The 18010-nt window shown below is 46.2% G+C and overlaps 1 protein-coding gene across 7 annotated transcripts in view; it reads left to right on the top strand.

Annotated features, from left to right (window-relative positions):
- The window catches only part of ATP6V0A1 (ATPase H+ transporting V0 subunit a1), a 290761-nt gene that overhangs the window by 90584 nt on the left and 182167 nt on the right, over nucleotides 1-18010 (top strand). For all 7 annotated transcript variants that reach the window (XM_078645385.1, XM_078645387.1, XM_078645386.1 and 4 more), the window contains one exon: nucleotides 17237-17319. In XM_078645385.1, the coding sequence (XP_078501511.1) occupies nucleotides 17237-17319 (83 nt within the window). The remainder of the gene's footprint in view (nucleotides 1-17236; nucleotides 17320-18010) is intronic.

Genomic DNA, 18010 nt, shown 5'->3' with positions numbered 1-18010 from the left:
GTGGTTCCATGTGATTGGTTCTCTTACACATCTAGCTTCCTTCCTCCCTTTTTTTTTCCGTGCACTTCCCGTGCACCTATACCGCCTTTCTCTGATCATGCACCACCTGCACTTTTTCATTCCATTTTGCCCATCTCACCAGCATGTGCAGTGTCTTTTTTTCCGCTTATCTGTACCACTTTATTTTCACTTTCTCTTTTTAGTTTTCTTGTGTATTCTAATTGTGCCACTGTTGGCAAACATATTGTGTCCAGTTTCACTTTTAGGGTTTTGGGTCACATTACTTCAGCCATTGGGTTATTTTGCTCTGAAACTTTCAGTCATTGGCTTGAGACTTACCAATCACATCTTGAATCAGCCCGCTGGAGTATTTCAGTCTCGATTTTCCCTGTTGGCTGTTTGAGTGTTTACTTCCCCATCCATTGATTGTAATGCATGTGGAACTATTTTACAGTAATCAAGCAGTCGGTAAGATTGGGCAGGGAGTGCAGACAGAAGTATCTGAAATTGAATGTTACCGAATAGAAAGCAATTTTTTTGTTTAGCATCTGTTTTTCAGATGCTGTTGGCTGTGCTTGCTCCCTAGTTTACAAACCAGCATTGGCATAACCTATCGCGCAGTACAAATGTCAAACATTTTGGATTTGACAATGTTTATTTCATTTTGGCAGTTCGATTGCTCTTTTTCCAGTTCTCTAGTTCTAGTTATTTGTATTCCAGCGAAGGTTGTATAATGTGGACCTCCAAACCTTGGCTTTTCTTTGACAGACTAACTTCGATTAAAAAAATGTATCTTCAAGCTTTTTTACTTTAAAACTTAAATAGAGGCTCTCAATTTTCATAGCAGATGTTAATTTCTCAACTAAGGGACTTTTCTGCTGTTAGCATGTGAGCAAGCATAGTGTCTAAACTTTTAAGTATAGTTGTATACTGAGCGTGCAGAACATGGTGCTGTACAAACTATAGTAGCCTGCCTGCCCCACAAATAGATACAGATTAGTCCTTGTCACAGCGTTTTTAGAAGGGGCATCTCTTCAAAGGGGTCAGGGGTTAGTCGATGGGTAGGAGCGTATAGGTTGCAACGCCCACCCAGTCATTTATTTTAGAGTTGGAGCAAGATGATTGCCACCGGCCTGGTCCTTTCCTCAACTTTCACGGAGAGTAATGAGATTTTGTCAGGGGTGACTTGCACAATGAGTACTTCTACACCTAGGCCCAGGTTGGCCGGACAGAGATCCACACTTGGTTAAGTAGGCGGGTGATCACCACACGCTCAAGAGTGGACACTGGTATAGGAGCTGCATAGTGGATCTCGAACCTCTGCTCTGCGCAGAAGAGATTTGTAGTCTTGTCTTATTTCAATCTGTGTACTCTCCACTAGCAGTGGATTTCTCTAGCCCGTGCCTATACGTACACATCAGACTGTGCACCCGTGATCGTTTTTGTGGCGCCTTTGCACAAGACATAATCAGCATGTTCCAAAGCACTGCATCACTTGTCAGTCTGTATATAATCGGGTGGTCCCAGTATTATAACATCAAAAGTGTCAGACAAACAAACAAACAAATCACAAACAAATTCAATTGCAAACAAGCAAAGTGCAAACAAAACTTTTTGGTTGTTTGTGTTATTTAATCACACTGAAAAGGATCGTCTTTTTCTCAGGCAAATATTTAAGAGCATACATTTTTAACATAGTTTCAACATGACAGTGCCCCAAGTGGGAAGGAGGGTAGGGGAAGTCTGTGATTCAGGTGGGGTAGTGAGGTAAAGTTTAAAATAGTGACAAAAAAATCACAGACAGTTCTGGCATATATTCCTCATATGCCTGTGCAACAGGTGGTCAGGTACACATTCATCATAGTACAACATATCTGTACAGTTTTGCCATGTAGCACGAGGTTCCACAGTAAGGTAAGTACTGTTGAAAGGACTGGCAATTATCAAATGTCGACGTTTCGACCCCAATTGTTGTGTAGGTTTTTTCGGCCTTGTCAGTCTGGCTCTCTGGTAGCATCTCCTGTCCCACCTGTACCTGTAACTGTGTAGTGATGCAAGGAGGCAGTGCAGCACTGTCCATTGATGATCCTGATCCCACCTAGAGAAAAGCACTGTTTGTAGTGACGAGCCGCAACAGTATGGAAATATAATTTTTATAGTAGCACTTCATACAGCAGTGCTATTCTGATGCACCATAAATAATGTATGTTACTATTACCCGTCCTGACGCGGGTGGTTACTACACTAACTGTAGTCATAATCCTGTGTAATCTCTGCTGGGCCGTCATCATTAGTTGAAATCTCCTAAAATTGCTTAGAGGGTTAATGTGTCTGTTTCCAGTGTATTGGCTATAATGTTAGGTCATAGATTTATATTTTAAGTGAGATAGCCTTGTGGATTTCTGTTGTTTTTGCTGCGAGATATTTGTTTAACCTGTGGATCACAGGTTACAGTCCTGGGGAAAAATAGGTGAGTGAGTTATACACCCGCTACAAACAGCTGCAAGGAACAAGCAAGGCAGAAGTTTGAATCTTTACAAATTTTTGCTCACTTGGTTAGTTGCAAACATAAGCTAAAATAAGTTAGCTTTGCTACATAACTGGTTATTACTAGTGTATAAACAAAAGGGCATGTATCTGTTAGTGCCACCACGTTCCTTGCCTGGCTTGCCTCCGCCATTTGCATGGACACTGCCATTAAATTATGTCCATCGTGTCTGCATAAGGAGGAGAAAGGGGAGTCTCATTGTGCTGCTGGGGATTTAAAGATAGGCCTGCCCTGACCTCAGGATGCTTGTCTCCTTCCGGTCTAGTGGAACCAGACCTGGCAGTTGGGGCTGGACTGTTCCCATGGGGAGCACGGTCAAGACTGATTTGCATATGGCTTTATTGCATAGTTTAGACTAAAGTGGCATGGTGAGCAAAAGAACTATGGATTTAACCCAGATCTGTGACTGGGGTGAGTGTTTGAAAAGTTTCAGCACTCCACCCATCATCTTGTTGTGCTGCCCCATGTTTAGCCATGCTTGCATTTACAGTAGAGTAGTAGGGTGTGGTAGGGTGGGGTTGGTGTTTCGGTCCTTATCTGACATCCTATTAGAGTGGACGTGAGAGGGTGTTTCTCCCACCATGTGCAGCAGATCGAATTAAAGCCCATGTCCTTTATTCGGACCTCTGTTTCCACTTGCCCTGCCCTTTTATTAACCTCAGGGCCCTTACTCCTTCCTGAGCAGAGATCAATGAGCGCGTAGAAGGGTTCTGTGGCTTGAACTCTGCCTTTTCCCATCTTCTTGCCTCAGCCCCGTCTCATCTCCCTACAAGTCATGCTCTTGGCTTCCAGTCAATGCTGAAATGTAAAACATTTGTTCCAGTAACCCACGCATTGTGTGAGGCGAGGGTGGTGTCAGGAAGGGGCGGAGTCGTGAGGGTGTGACACCATAAGGAGCTGAATCATTGACGGCCAGCCTATGGGCTGCGAGGACATCCCCATTAATTGTACTAACTCTGCCCCTAAATAAGGAAACATGTTCATCAAACTGTTTTGCCTTACTTCATTTGTTACAAGCAGACCATGTTAGGATAGCTAACGGCAGCAAGGAACCTACTGCAGAAATCAACTGTATCCAGCAAGTATCAGCTTATAACGCTGGTGCAATAGCTCAGGTGTTTAATGCACATAATGAAGAGATCTGTGGGTTCTTCATGGAACAGGTATGAATCACAAAATAGCTTAGAGGGTTAATGTGCCTACTGCAGAGCATTGTGTGCTCCTTCAGATTTATGCATGGTATGGTAGCTTAGTCGGTTAATGTGGTCATTCAGAGATCTTGTGTAACCGCCAGATGGCAAGTTACAGTTTAGGCAGTTTTGTGCCTTCTGCAGACAACTGCTAATGACCTGCACGGTAACTTAAGGTTTCATAATTCTGAGGTTGGTAAAATGTATTCTCTTGCAAAGTGGTGCTTGGGTTAGCAAGTTGAATACGTGCTGCAGACACATTTGGTGATCTGTAAATCACAATTTTAAAGCTTTTCCATCCAGTTGAAGCAGGTGTTAATATTAGCCCACACATGGGATAAGAGTGACACCTCTTATTGACTGTGCTTATAAACTTGACAAGTGTGATAAATATTGAAAAACAATATTTCAAATCTGTTTGTCTTCTGGCCATGCATGATTTTAGATGGGGTGCCTTTGTTCCCCCGGATGGCCTCTCTGCTTGGATGAAATGTGAGATTCCAGCTGTGCTCTCACTTTAACCTCTTACACCTGATGCCAGCCCAGGAATACATTGGACAAAGAGAATTGTATTTTTCATGATTTTTCGGTTTTTGAAATTGGGTCATGGATCAGAGGGAAACAATGGCCCCATCTGGGAATGCCCAAAATTTACCACCTGTTGTTGGGTGTTGCCGTCCTGTCATGCATGACAGGAAAACAGTGACCCCTTCTAGGAAGGCCCAAACATGACCACCTACCTTCTGCCTGACTTGAGTCTCTTGGTTGTCATCCATAAACCGTGTTCTGATTGACTTCTTCACTTCTCAGATTAATGGGGTCACCAAGTCTACTTTCCATCACCGCCACCATCTATGAGTGTTCCTATCACCTCTTTCACTTGCCTGAAAAGACCACTATAATCTTTTCTAGTTGTAATCCTCTGCCTGGATTCATGCAACAGCCTGAACATCAACCTACCCAAGAATGCCATTGTCAAACTTCAAAGAGTTTTACAGTCGCGCAGCCTGTCTTCTGTTAATCTTGAATTGTCGCAATCACATCATTCTTTCCCTAAAAGCATCCACTACTTGCTAGTAAGGCTAAGATTAAACTTCAAAGCACCATGGTTAGTCTATAGAGCCTTACATCAATCCGCCTCTTTGACCAGCGTTTTTGTTCCATACCAACCCACCAGAGGTTTAAGATCCATGAACAGCGTGCTCTCAATGCGCCTGTCTATTGGCATGTCACTTCACACTCACGGCTCATCCCTTTAGATCTCTCTCCCACCTCACTTAAGGTTGGAACACTCCTTCCTAAATTTAGAAAAGTGTCAAAAACGCATGTTTTCAGTAAAGTTTATCACATGACTCAATCATCTCATATGAGTCTCTAAAGACGCATGTCCCTCCACAACCAGTTCCTTGGCCGATCATTTCACTAGCCTGACCCAGCTGACACTTGCAGGAACTGGACCATCTCAAAAGCCTGTCTCTTCATTCAGGGCTTCACTTCATCCCTACAGACATACGCCATCAACCCTGTTTACGGTCATACAGACCCTAGAACTCTCTGTCCAAGAGTCACCTGGTTAAACGCCTAAAACAGTTTCACAAGTGGCTTCACCCTTCTGTCTCGGGGGTTTAAAACCCCGACCCTAGTTAACATAGGGTTTTTTTGTACCTAAATACATATCTAAATTATTCTATATAGTTGTTGCGTCCTTGTGCGCTCTAGTGTTGGTTTGCTGCGCTCTATAAATCCTTAATAAATACATAAAATCTACCCCGTGCAGGCTGCTCCTCCACACAGTATACACCCACAGAAATGATGGGTGCCGCTGAATGTGCCAGTGCTGTCCATTGGACATAGTGGGAGGATTTCCTGGGTCCGGCCTGGATCCAGTTTAAAGGGCAGCTATCAAAACTGGAGTAAATAAAAAGATGGACGGAGTGCGTGAAAGAATCTCAACCACTGGCAGTGTCTTGGGGCGACATAACAGTCTATCGCTTTTCACCCACTATGCCACTCTAGACTGAAACCTGCCTTATGCAAATCACTTTTGGTTCCGCTCCAATAGGAACAGTCCAGCCATTAGTTCCACGCAATGCCAGTGGCTGATAGTTAATCAAGCGTTTCTTTGTTGTTTGATGCAACATCAGTGAGGCGCGAGCCCACACTTTTCCACCTGTGCTTCCGGTCACCTGTGCTTCCTGTCACCCTGTGCTTCCTGTCACCCTGTGCTTCCTGTCACCCTGTACTTCCGGGATGTGTACGCCATTATGCTTGTTGGGAAATCATACTCACACCGCCTTAACAAGATTGTCTAAATTACTCCCCTTATGTCAGGCCTTCGAGGAAGGGTAGCGTCAAGAGGTGGCACCAGAGCGACTCATGCCGGTGTGTGAACATAGGATAGGTCTCCCGAGCATGGGTAAGACCATATCGTACTCACAGATGCAGTGAGGCCATTTTAATATCGACATCCACACAGATACTAAAAGGGGAGCTTTTTGTAAAAAAAACATTTTTTACAGCAGGTGGCTTTGCGGTGGCGCCAAGTTGGAACATAAACACGTATTAAAATCTTAATGTTAAGTCATTTGAATGTTTGCCGCTCTCATACTGTGCTGTGCTTAGTTCAAGATTGCCACCCAGTGAGAATTTTATAAGCAAACTGGGGTCCTCTTAATTCTCTCTTGTCATTGTTCGATTTCAAAAAGGGAAGCCCTTTCCATGTTTCCTCCTCAGGTAGAAACTTAAAACCAGCTCGGGCTGTTGTTTCACAGTGAAAATGTAATGTTATTTTTGGTCGACGAGTCGCTTGACAGCTCAGCTCACCTCACCTCCCCAGCTGCAGATCCTCCCTTGAACTTATCTACTTGCAGCAGGACTCGAGGGTGTGTCCCATTCATTCCCGGAGCCCCCGCAGATAATTCAGACTGTCCCTTCCGAGGGCGCGGCCACACTTGCAGAACACGCTTCGTGCGTGAGCTGTCAAAAATGAGTGTCTGGCATCGAGTAGAAGACGCCTCGAAAGCACGTGATTCTGAACAAAAATAATTAACATGCATTTAACATAGAGTGTGCGGGGGCCGGGTCCACATAGAACAGTGGTTCCCAACCTGTGGTGAACATTTTTAGAATGTACTGTAAATGTGAAGGACTTTGAACATGGAGTTAAATTAGTATCCACTGATTGATTCGTGGGAGCAGTACACGTGCATCAAACCGAGTATAGTAAGGGGCGATGAGTGGGCGCAACTGAATTTAGAAAAGCTCCAACCTTCCTATGAAAATGAAAATGTAGATTTGAAAAACGTTTATGTTTGCGGATTAAACTAAATGTGTCATCATTTATATATTTGTTTGAATGTTTTTTTTCTGCAGTTTTTTGTGTATTGTTTAGCAGTTCAAATCTTCAACAATGCTTAGGCCGCGGTCAGTAATGACTCAGTGGGGGGGATCCTCAGAGGGGGGGGGGGGGGTCCCCATATTCCAGTAATGATTAAGTGGGGGTTCCCCAGAAAGTCAAAAGTTAAGAATCACTCACGTAGACGATTCTGTAATCCCCCAAGTGCTGTGTTTGTACTCCTTGTGTGATCCTCACTGACTGTCCTTGTTTGTTTGTTTCTCGTCCCCCACCCCACCCCCAACCCTTCTGCCCCCCCAATGGCTTTACAGGTGTGGCTGGGACTACTGTTCCTCCCTTAGCCCCTCATCATGCTCTTATCTGCTGCGGAGAGGTTCAGAAATGCAATATTAATTAAATAATCGACAAAGGGCTTCTAGACCCTTTCTGCTCCTGCCTTCTTGACTCCTGAGACCATGCCAAGGTTACCAAAGGACAAGCCAAGGAGTAGCAGCTGCCTGCTTGGCCACCCCTGCTCCCATTCATAAAAATGCCATGAAAGACCCGTCGTGCGAGCTCTTTACAAAATCAATAAATAAAAATGTTAAAATAAAGTGATCATTCACCATGAAAAGCCAATTGCTGAGTGGGGTAAGCACGGTATCGACATGCTCCGGCTGCTGCATCCTGCTCTGTTCCTTATGTGATTGCTGTACGACCCCCAGGATTTCTTCTTTAGTTTTCGCCTAAGACAGAGCCTCTGCTGTACCCTACAAGATCTTTTGTTTTCTAACAGTGAGCTCAGAGGCTACCCATTTCTTATCATCGGTTGGAATCATAGTCACTGTTGTTTGCTTGCTTTTTATTGGTCATATGCCGTAGAATTAATTCCTTTTTAGGTCTCGTGACCTACAATGCGCTTGCGTGCATTGTGGGAGCGAGAATTCAAGTGCTCGAAATCCTCGTCAAACCAAGGGCTTCGTTCCTTGCGGTTTTCTTGAAGTTCACGTGGCCACAGGCACGCGCTTTTGGGCCATAAACTCTGTTCCCTACAGCCTTACATTAATTTCTCCTCCCCCTCCCCAGCCAGCTTCCCCCAGGCCGTAGCAGCACTCCTCCCACACACCTGCACCTCCCTCTCTCTCCCCGCAAACACAGCCTTTACTTTCATTTCTCCTCCCCCTCCCCAGCCATGCCGAATTCTCTTCCCACCTCCCACGGCCGTCCTTTCTGCCCGCACGAGCCTTCTCTTCTCTCTGCTCTCCCCTCAGGCGCCGTGACATACTTCAAAGGCTTATCACTTCACACGGCCGCAGGCCGTGCAACCAGAGCACTTCAGTTGGTGCACAGCCCCCCTCCCAGCACTGCCTTGTTACTCTCGGCAGCCAACTTTCGTTTCATGGTGGAACAAACCTCACTGATAACTATCGTCTATTGTAGCGAACAACACCAGGTTCAACTTGTGACTTCAGGCGCTACACGCATCTTTGCAGGGTGTGTGCACAACCTAACGCCATTTTTTGTAGCTACCTTTACGAGTATCATTGGGTATTACGACCCTGTCTACGTGCCTTGAAGTAGCATCCTGATGGCTTAAGGCGCTTGCTCACAAGTCCGCACTCGATGCACTCTCTTATCTTCTCCTTCCTGCTACCCAGGCTCCGCATTTCACCCATTGAAATAACTTTAGAGCAGCATAAAAGGGTATACAAACAAAGTAATGTAACTAAACAGAACATATATTCTTAATCTAAATGTGGCATATACATGGATAATATATGGAACGTATGTAAGCATAACATACCATATGTAGAGTGCAGAGTGCAGATTCAGAGTGCAGTGTGCAGATTGTGAGTGCAGATTGTGAGTGCAGATTGTGAGTGCAGAGTGCAGATTGTGAGTGCAGATTCAGAGTGCAGATTCAGAGTGCAGATTCAGAGTGCAGAGTGCAGAGTGCAGATTGTGAGTGCAGATTGTGAGTGCAGATTGTGAGTGCAGATTGTGAGTGCAGATTGTGAGTGCAGATTCAGAGTGCAGATTCAGAGTGCAGAGTGCAGATTCAGAGTGCAGATTGTGAGTGCCGAGTGCAGATTGTGAGTGCAGAGTGCAGATGCAGAGTGCAGATGCAGAGTGCAGATGCAGAGTGCAGATGCAGAGTGCAGATGCAGAGTGCAGATGCAGAGTGCAGAGTGCAGATTCAGAGTGCAGATTCAGAGTGCAGAGTGCAGATTCAGAGTGCAGATTCAGAGTGCAGATTCAAGATTCAGAGTGCAGAGTGCAGATTCAGAGTGCAGAGTGCAGATTCAGAGTGCAGAGTGCAGATTCAGAGTGCAGAGTGCAGATTCAGAGTGCAGATTCAGAGTGCAGAGTGCAGATTGTGAGTGCAGAGTGCAGATTCAGAGTGCAGATTCAGAGTGCAGATTCAGAGTGCAGATTCAGAGTGCAGATTCAGAGTGCAGATTCAGAGTGCAGAGTGCAGATTCAGAGTGCAGATTCAGAGTGCAGAGTGCAGATTCAGAGTGCAGATTCAGAGTGCAGATTCAGAGTGCAGAGTGCAGATTGTGAGTGCAGAGTGCAGATTCAGAGTGCAGATTCAGAGTGCAGAGTGCAGAGTGCAGATTCAGAGTGCAGATTCAGAGTGCAGAGTGCAGAGTGCAGATTCAGAGTGCAGATTCAGAGTGCAGAGTGCAGATTGTGAGTGCAGAGTGCAGATTCAGAGTGCAGATTCAGAGTGCAGAGTGCAGATTGTGAGTGCAGAGTGCAGATTCAGAGTGCAGATTCAGAGTGCAGATTCAGAGTGCAGAGTGCAGATTCAGAGTGCAGATTCAGAGTGCAGATTGTGAGTGCAGAGTGCAGATTGTGAGTGCAGAGTGCAGATTCAGAGTGCAGATTCAGAGTGCAGATTCAGAGTGCAGAGTGCAGATTCAGAGTGCAGAGTGCAGATTCAGAGTGCAGAGTGCAGAGTGCAGATTCAGAGTGCAGAGTGCAGATTCAGAGTGCAGAGTGCAGATTCAGAGTGCAGATTCAGAGTGCAGAGTGCAGATTCAGAGTGCAGATTCAGAGTGCAGATTCAGAGTGCAGATTCAGAGTGCAGATTCAGAGTGCAGATTCAGAGTGCAGATTCAGAGTGCAGATTCAGAGTGCAGATTCAGAGTGCAGATTCAGAGTGCAGAGTGCAGATTCAGAGTGCAGAGTGCAGAGTGCAGATTCAGAGTGCAGAGTGCAGATTCAGAGTGCAGAGTGCAGATTCAGAGTGCAGAGTGCAGATTCAGAGTGCAGATTCAGAGTGCAGATTCAGAGTGCAGATTCAGAGTGCAGATTCAGAGTGCAGATTCAGAGTGCAGATTCAGAGTGCAGATTCAGAGTGCAGATTCAGAGTGCAGATTCAGAGTGCAGATTCAGAGTGCAGATTCAGAGTGCAGATTCAGAGTGCAGAGTGCAGATTCAGAGTGCAGATTCAGAGTGCAGATTCAGAGTGCAGATTCAGAGTGCAGATTCAGAGTGCAGATTCAGAGTGCAGATTCAGAGTGCAGATTCAGAGTGCAGATTCAGAGTGCAGATTCAAGATTCAGAGTGCAGAGTGCAGAGTGCAGATTCAGAGTGCAGAGTGCAGATTCAGAGTGCAGAGTGCAGATTCAGAGTGCAGAGTGCAGATTCAGAGTGCAGAGTGCAGATTCAGAGTGCAGAGTGCAGATTCAGAGTGCAGAGTGCAGATTCAGAGTGCAGATTCAGAGTGCAGATTCAGAGTGCAGATTCAGAGTGCAGATTCAGAGTGCAGATTCAGAGTGCAGATTCAGAGTGCAGAGTGCAGATTCAGAGTGCAGAGTGCAGATTCAGAGTGCAGATTCAGAGTGCAGAGTGCAGATTCAGAGTGCAGAGTGCAGATTCAGAGTTCAGAGTGCAGAGTGCAGATTCAGAGTGCAGATGCAGAGTGCAGATTCAGAGTGCAGATGCAGAGTGCAGATTCAGAGTGCAGAGTGCAGATTCAGAGTGCAGATTCAGAGTGCAGATTCAGAGTGCAGAGTGCAGATTCAGAGTGCAGATTCAGAGTGCAGATTCAGAGTGCAGAGTGCAGATTCAGAGTGCAGATTCAGAGTGCAGAGTGCAGATTCAGAGTGCAGATTCAGAGTGCAGATTCAGAGTGCAGATTCAGAGTTCTGATTCAGAGTTCTGATTCAGAGTTCTGATTCAGAGTTCTGATTCAGAGTGCAGATTCAGAGTGCAGATTCAGAGTGCAGATTCAGAGTGCAGATTCAGAGTGCAGATTCAGAGTGCAGATTCAGAGTGCAGATTCAGAGTGCAGATTCAGAGTGCAGATTCAGAGTGCAGATTCAGAGTGCAGATTCAGAGTGCAGAGTGCAGATTCAGAGTGCAGATTCAGAGTGCAGATTCAGAGTGCAGATTCAGAGTGCAGATTCAGAGTGCAGAGTGCAGATTGTGAGTGCAGAGTGCAGATTCAGAGTGCAGATTCAGAGTGCAGAGTGCAGATTGTGAGTGCAGAGTGCAGATTCAGAGTGCAGATTCAGAGTGCAGATTCAGAGTGCAGAGTGCAGATTCAGAGTGCAGATTCAGAGTGCAGATTGTGAGTGCAGAGTGCAGATTGTGAGTGCAGAGTGCAGATTCAGAGTGCAGATTCAGAGTGCAGATTCAGAGTGCAGATTCAGAGTGCAGAGTGCAGATTCAGAGTGCAGAGTGCAGATTCAGAGTGCAGAGTGCAGATTCAGAGTGCAGATTCAGAGTGCAGATTGTGAGTGCAGAGTGCAGATTGTGAGTGCAGAGTGCAGATTCAGAGTGCAGATTCAGAGTGCAGATTCAGAGTGCAGATTCAGAGTGCAGAGTGCAGATTCAGAGTGCAGAGTGCAGATTCAGAGTGCAGAGTGCAGATTCAGAGTGCAGAGTGCAGATTCAGAGTGCAGAGTGCAGATTCAGAGTGCAGATTCAGAGTGCAGAGTGCAGATTCAGAGTGCAGATTCAGAGTGCAGATTCAGAGTGCAGATTCAGAGTGCAGATTCAGAGTGCAGATTCAGAGTGCAGATTCAGAGTGCAGATTCAGAGTGCAGATTCAGAGTGCAGATTCAGAGTGCAGATTCAGAGTGCAGATTCAAGATTCAGAGTGCAGAGTGCAGATTCAGAGTGCAGAGTGCAGATTCAGAGTGCAGAGTGCAGATTCAGAGTGCAGAGTGCAGATTCAGAGTGCAGAGTGCAGATTCAGAGTGCAGATTCAGAGTGCAGATTCAGAGTGCAGAGTGCAGATTCAGAGTGCAGATTCAGAGTGCAGATTCAGAGTGCAGATTCAGAGTGCAGATTCAGAGTGCAGATTCAGAGTGCAGATTCAGAGTGCAGATTCAGAGTGCAGATTCAGAGTGCAGATTCAGAGTGCAGATTCAGAGTGCTGATTCAGAGTTCTGATTCAGAGTGCAGATTCAGAGTGCAGATTCAGAGTGCAGATTCAGAGTGCAGATTCAGAGTGCAGATTCAGAGTGCAGATTCAGAGTGCAGATTCAGAGTGCAGATTCAGAGTGCAGATTCAGAGTGCAGATTCAGAGTGCAGATTCAGAGTGCAGATTCAGAGTGCAGATTCAGAGTGCAGATTCAGAGTGCAGATTCAGAGTGCAGAGTGCAGATTCAGAGTGCAGATTCAGAGTGCAGATTCAGAGTGCAGATTCAGAGTGCAGATTCAGAGTGCAGATTCAGAGTGCAGAGTGCAGATTCAGAGTGCAGAGTGCAGATTCAGAGTGCAGATTCAGAGTGCAGAGTGCAGATTCAGAGTGCAGATTCAGAGTGCAGAGTGCAGATTCAGAGTGCAGATTCAGAGTGCAGAGTGCACATTCAGAGTGCAGATTCAGAGTGCAGATTCAGAGTGCAGATTCAGAGTGCAGATTCAGAGTGCAGATTCAGAGTGCAGAGTGCAGATTCAGAGTGCAGATTCAGAGTGCAGATTCAGAGTGCAGAGTGCAGATTCAGAGTGCAGATTCAGAGTGCAGAGTGCAGATTCAGAGTGCAGATTCAGAGTGCAGATTCAGAGTGCAGAGTGCACATTCAGAGTGCACATTCAGAGTGCAGATTCAGAGTGCAGATTCAGAGTGCAGATTCAGAGTGCAGATTCAGAGTGCAGATTCAGAGTGCTGAGTGCAGATTCAGAGTGCAGATTTCAGATTCAGAGTGCAGATTCAGAGTGCAGTTGCAGAGAGAACTCAGCAGCACCACCACAGCATCACTCAGCACCACCACAGCATCACTCAGCACCACCACAGCATCACTCAGCACCACCACAGCATCACTCAGCACCACCACAGGATCACTCAGCACCACCACAGCACCACTCAGCTCAATCCCAGCATCACTCAGCACCACCACAGCATCACTCAGCGCCACCACAACATCACTCAGCGCCACCACAACATCACTCAGCACCACCACAGCGTCACCACAACATCACCACAACATCACTCAGCGCCACCACAACATCACTCAGCGCCACCACAACATCACTCAGCGCCACCACAACATCACTCAGCGCCACCACAGCATCACTCAGCGCAATTCCAGCATCACTCAGCACCACCACAGCATCACTCAGCGCCACCACAACATCACTCAGCGCCACCACAACATCACTCAGCACTACCACAGCATCACTCAGCACCACCACAGCATCACTCAGCACCACCACAGCATCACTCAGCACCACCACAGCATCACTCAGCACCACCACAGCACCACTCAGCTCAATCCCAGCATCACTCAGCACCACCACAACATCACTCAGCGCCACCACAACATCACTCAGCGCCACCACAACATCACTCAGCGCCACCACAACATCACTCAGCACCACCACAGCATCACTCAGCGCCACCACAACATCACTCAGCGCCACCACATCACTCAGCGCCACCACAACATCACTCAGCGCAATTCCAGAATCACTCAGCACCACCACAGCATCACTCAGCGCCACCACAACATCACTCAGCGCCACCACAACATCACTCAGCGCCACCACAACATCACTCAGCGCCACCACAACATCACTCAGCGCAATTCCAGCATCACTCAGCACCACCACAGCATCACTCAGCGCCACCACAACATCACTCAGCGCCACCACAACATCACTCAGCACCACCACAGCATCACTCAGCACCACCACAGCATCACTCAGCACCACCACAGTATCACTCAGCACCACCACAGCGTCACTCAGCGTCACCCCAACATCACTCAGCGCCACCACAACATCACTCAGCGCCACCACAACATCACTCAGCGCCACCACAACATCACTCAGCGCAATTCCAGCATCACTCAGCACCGCCACAGCATCACTCAGCGCCACCACAACATCACTCAGCGCCACCACAACATCACTCAGCGCCACCACAACATCACTCAGCGCCACCACAACATCACTCAGCGCCACCACAACATCACTCAGCGCCACCACAACATCACTCAGCGCCACCACAACATCACTCAGCGCCACCACAACATCACTCAGCGCCACCACAACATCACTCAGCGCCACCACAACATCACTCCGTGCCATCACAACATCACTCCGCGACATCACAGCATCAATCTGTGCAACCATTCAACAACAACTGGTTCAATTATGTTCTCTCAATGTTTCAAGCTTTATTACAAATGTCACAAAAAGATGTTATTTCACTTCTGTTCTTGGATTTTCATCACAATAAAATACACTGAACATAATCTTCACAAACGTTATTTACAAAAGTTTAAGCTATTGCCAATATAAATTACAATCACTTTTATTTAAGTATTAATTATTTAAAAAAATTAAAAGCCGTTGCTATTTGTAATATCAATACATATAAGTCACGTAAATACAAAACATGTTGCATTACAAATGCTATAGTCGTCACATGTGCGAAAGTTATAACTATTGGCATTGAAAATGACAAAGCTATTAATTTAGCTATTTTCAAAATCAACCCATAAATAAAAAAATTGTCATTTACAAGACCAATAGCTCAAACTTTCATAATGCGAGACCTATTGCATTGCAAATGCTTGTTCTTCGTTTGTCTCTCACTTGGAGCATGGACGCATTACTTGTGTCCATCCATTGATAATTTTTTACATGCTACTTTTTTATTTGTCTTTTAGAACTCTATGAGAGTGCATGTTTTTCAGGTGTCTCCTTTGTGTGCTTATCTCCCCCTTCACTCCTTGTTGCTTACTTTCACGACTGCTACTCCATGCCCACATCCCATTTGTGTTTGCCTGTTTTTGTTTTCGCTATAAACCCGCCCCTGTGTTGCCCTGCCAGTTGTGTTGCCCTGCCAGTTGTGTTGCCCTGCCAGTTGTGTTGCCCTGCCAGTTGTGTTGCCCTGCCAGTTGTGTTGCCCTGCCAGTTGTGTTGCCCTGACGTTCCCCGTCCACCCACTTGTGCTGCTCTGACGTTCCTCAGCCACAGTGGCGTAATGTAACTTGAGTGGGCCCCCCCTGCAAAGCACGTGAAGGGGGCCCTCTACGCCTGGACCCAGTTGGGAGCTCTCAGGCCAGGGACCCGCTGCCCGTGAAATTGCAGAGGGGGTTCCTGGAGCTTGAGGGCCCTCCCGCACTGTGGGGGCTATAGTATGCCACTGCCCAGCCACTTTCCCTTGTATTGCTCTGCTGTGCCTCACCCACTCTACCTTGTGTTGATTTGCTGTTCTCTGCCCACCTCCCCCATGTTGCTTTGCTGATCCGACTCTGATCGGTAACTATAATGAAATAAACTTGCCCACGTGAATTTGTAGCTGGGTGCACCTACAAAATGGCACTGGCAGGCATGTCAAAGTCTTCAAATTTTTTTCAGCTTTAGTCATGCTGCACTGCATCACGGATGATATGTAGCGTGGCTAAAAACCATTGGCAAAGCCAAAAACCGCAAATAGGCCAGACCTATTGGCTTTACCAATGCTTGTTTTTTCTTGCAGCCTGATAGTGCTCTCTCTGTTTTTAGTGCCGGATTTCCTCCTGCCTGGTATTGGGTGCCTGATATTTTAAAGAGCAGAAGTCCATCGCTTTAGTTGACTGTTGTTCCATTATTACCCCAGTATTGCACAGCTTTATACAGCTTACTCCTTAGTACACAATTTGCATGAAATGACTCGTCTCATAGTAGTTTGGATGCATAGCCTGTGGCTGACTGTGTCCGTTACCGGGCCCTGCATGTTCTTTGGTCCGCCAACCTGTCTCATAAACTTCTGATTTCCTTATAGGTTAGTCTTGCAGCATTTTTCTTATCTCAGTTTCTGTCCATGACTATTCCATGAGGACATGTACATTTTATGGCTATGAACCTGGAAGCAAAAAGAGGATCCTACCTAGAAAACATTGACACTTTAAACATTGAACTAGTTCATGTATTCTGCTACTATCAAACTAATGACTCGCAACAATGTATGGTGTACTGTTACATAAAGCAGAGCGGTAGGTAACCCACCAGAATAATACGTGCTGATATTATGGGCAAATGCTTTTCTCACAGTTCTTTAATTAGTGATAAAAAGGGCTTGTGGGCTAGACACTACTTGAGTCTTTCAACTCCTCCCTATTGAGCACAGGCTTTCTTGCTGAGGAGGTGACTTTGTTGTACCACCCACGATTGGTGAGCCTTCCTTTGCATACTAAATTAAGCATGTAGATCTGCAGGTTTGTCATTCTATTTCCTCTATTTGGAGAAGTGTGGCTCACTGGTTAGAAGAGGCAGACCCTGAAGCAGAGGTCAGACCCGGGACCAGGGTTCAATTCCCGACGCGGCAGGGTCTGAGCCCAAATGTCCACGGACTCGATAATTCTCGCTTCGGTGCCTACTCGAATCACGGGTTCACACTCTGCAACTCTGGGCAATAGCTTGCTTAATCTCCACTACGGCCCCACCGCGGCGGGATGCCTGGCTTTCACCTTGGGGAGGCCCAGTAGGGGTTATCTCACAGGGAAAAGCAAGGACGGGTTCCCAAAGCAAGCGCCTTGAGACCTTACTGTGAAAAGGTGCTATATAAGAACCTTTGACATGACATGACATGACATGTCATGCTTACCTCACTGGCCAGTATGGAGCTGGGACTGTAGCTGATTTCCGCAGTGGACACATTTATATGTCAGATGTTACCATTCATACACATTTCATCTTCTTACTTTTGTTACCAGGGAGATTACGTCCACAAGTCTGTCTTCATTATCTTCTTTCAAGGAGACCAGCTGAAGAACCGTGTGAAGAAAATCTGCGAGGGGTAAGAACCATCTCCATGAAGATAGATTTACTGATGCATGATTCAGTGTTTATAGTTAAGTGTGCTCAAATGAGCATTGTAAGGTTGCAAGGAGCCATTCTGTCATGCTACCATTGTACAAGTATGGTGCATTTACTTCCTTTTAAGATTTTTGTATAAGCTAGCAATGTGTACTTGCCCTACTTTATGTATGCTAAATTTTAATTTATTTTGTATGAACTCCCTTAACCCATAAATGCCACACTTCTAGTAGCAATTCACAGCCGTAGTTTCTAGAGTGCAGCACAAAATGATATTGCTTTGCTGGTTACCAATATGATCAGGGTGCAGTGTGTTGGGGAAAGTTTTGTTTCTACTCTTTTTACATTAGTTTTATGGTCCATTTCTTTGCTTGGCACATCATATATGGTTTCGTGTCTACCTCGTACAGAAATCTCTACTATTAACTCCCCCCTGATGAAAGCCTATCTACCCTCCCGCCCACTCAGGTCTACAACCTCCCACCTCGCCTCAGTACCACGCATTAGGAAGGCCAGATGTGGAGGCCGCTCGCTTTCTTACAACCTGGCTAGGATCTGGAACTCCCTTCCCCTCCCTATCAGATCAGAACCTAACCTTCTCACCTTCCGTAAACTATTAAAAATCTTGGCTCTTCAGCAAAATTCCAATCTAACTTTTCACTCAGCTTCTC

Source organism: Lissotriton helveticus, chromosome 5_1 (assembly GCF_964261635.1).
Source record: "Lissotriton helveticus chromosome 5_1, aLisHel1.1, whole genome shotgun sequence".
In the NCBI taxonomy this organism is placed as follows: Eukaryota; Metazoa; Chordata; class Amphibia; order Caudata; family Salamandridae; genus Lissotriton; species Lissotriton helveticus.
The sequence above is the reverse complement of the archived record's forward strand: the minus strand, read 5'-3'. Positions and strand labels throughout refer to the sequence as shown.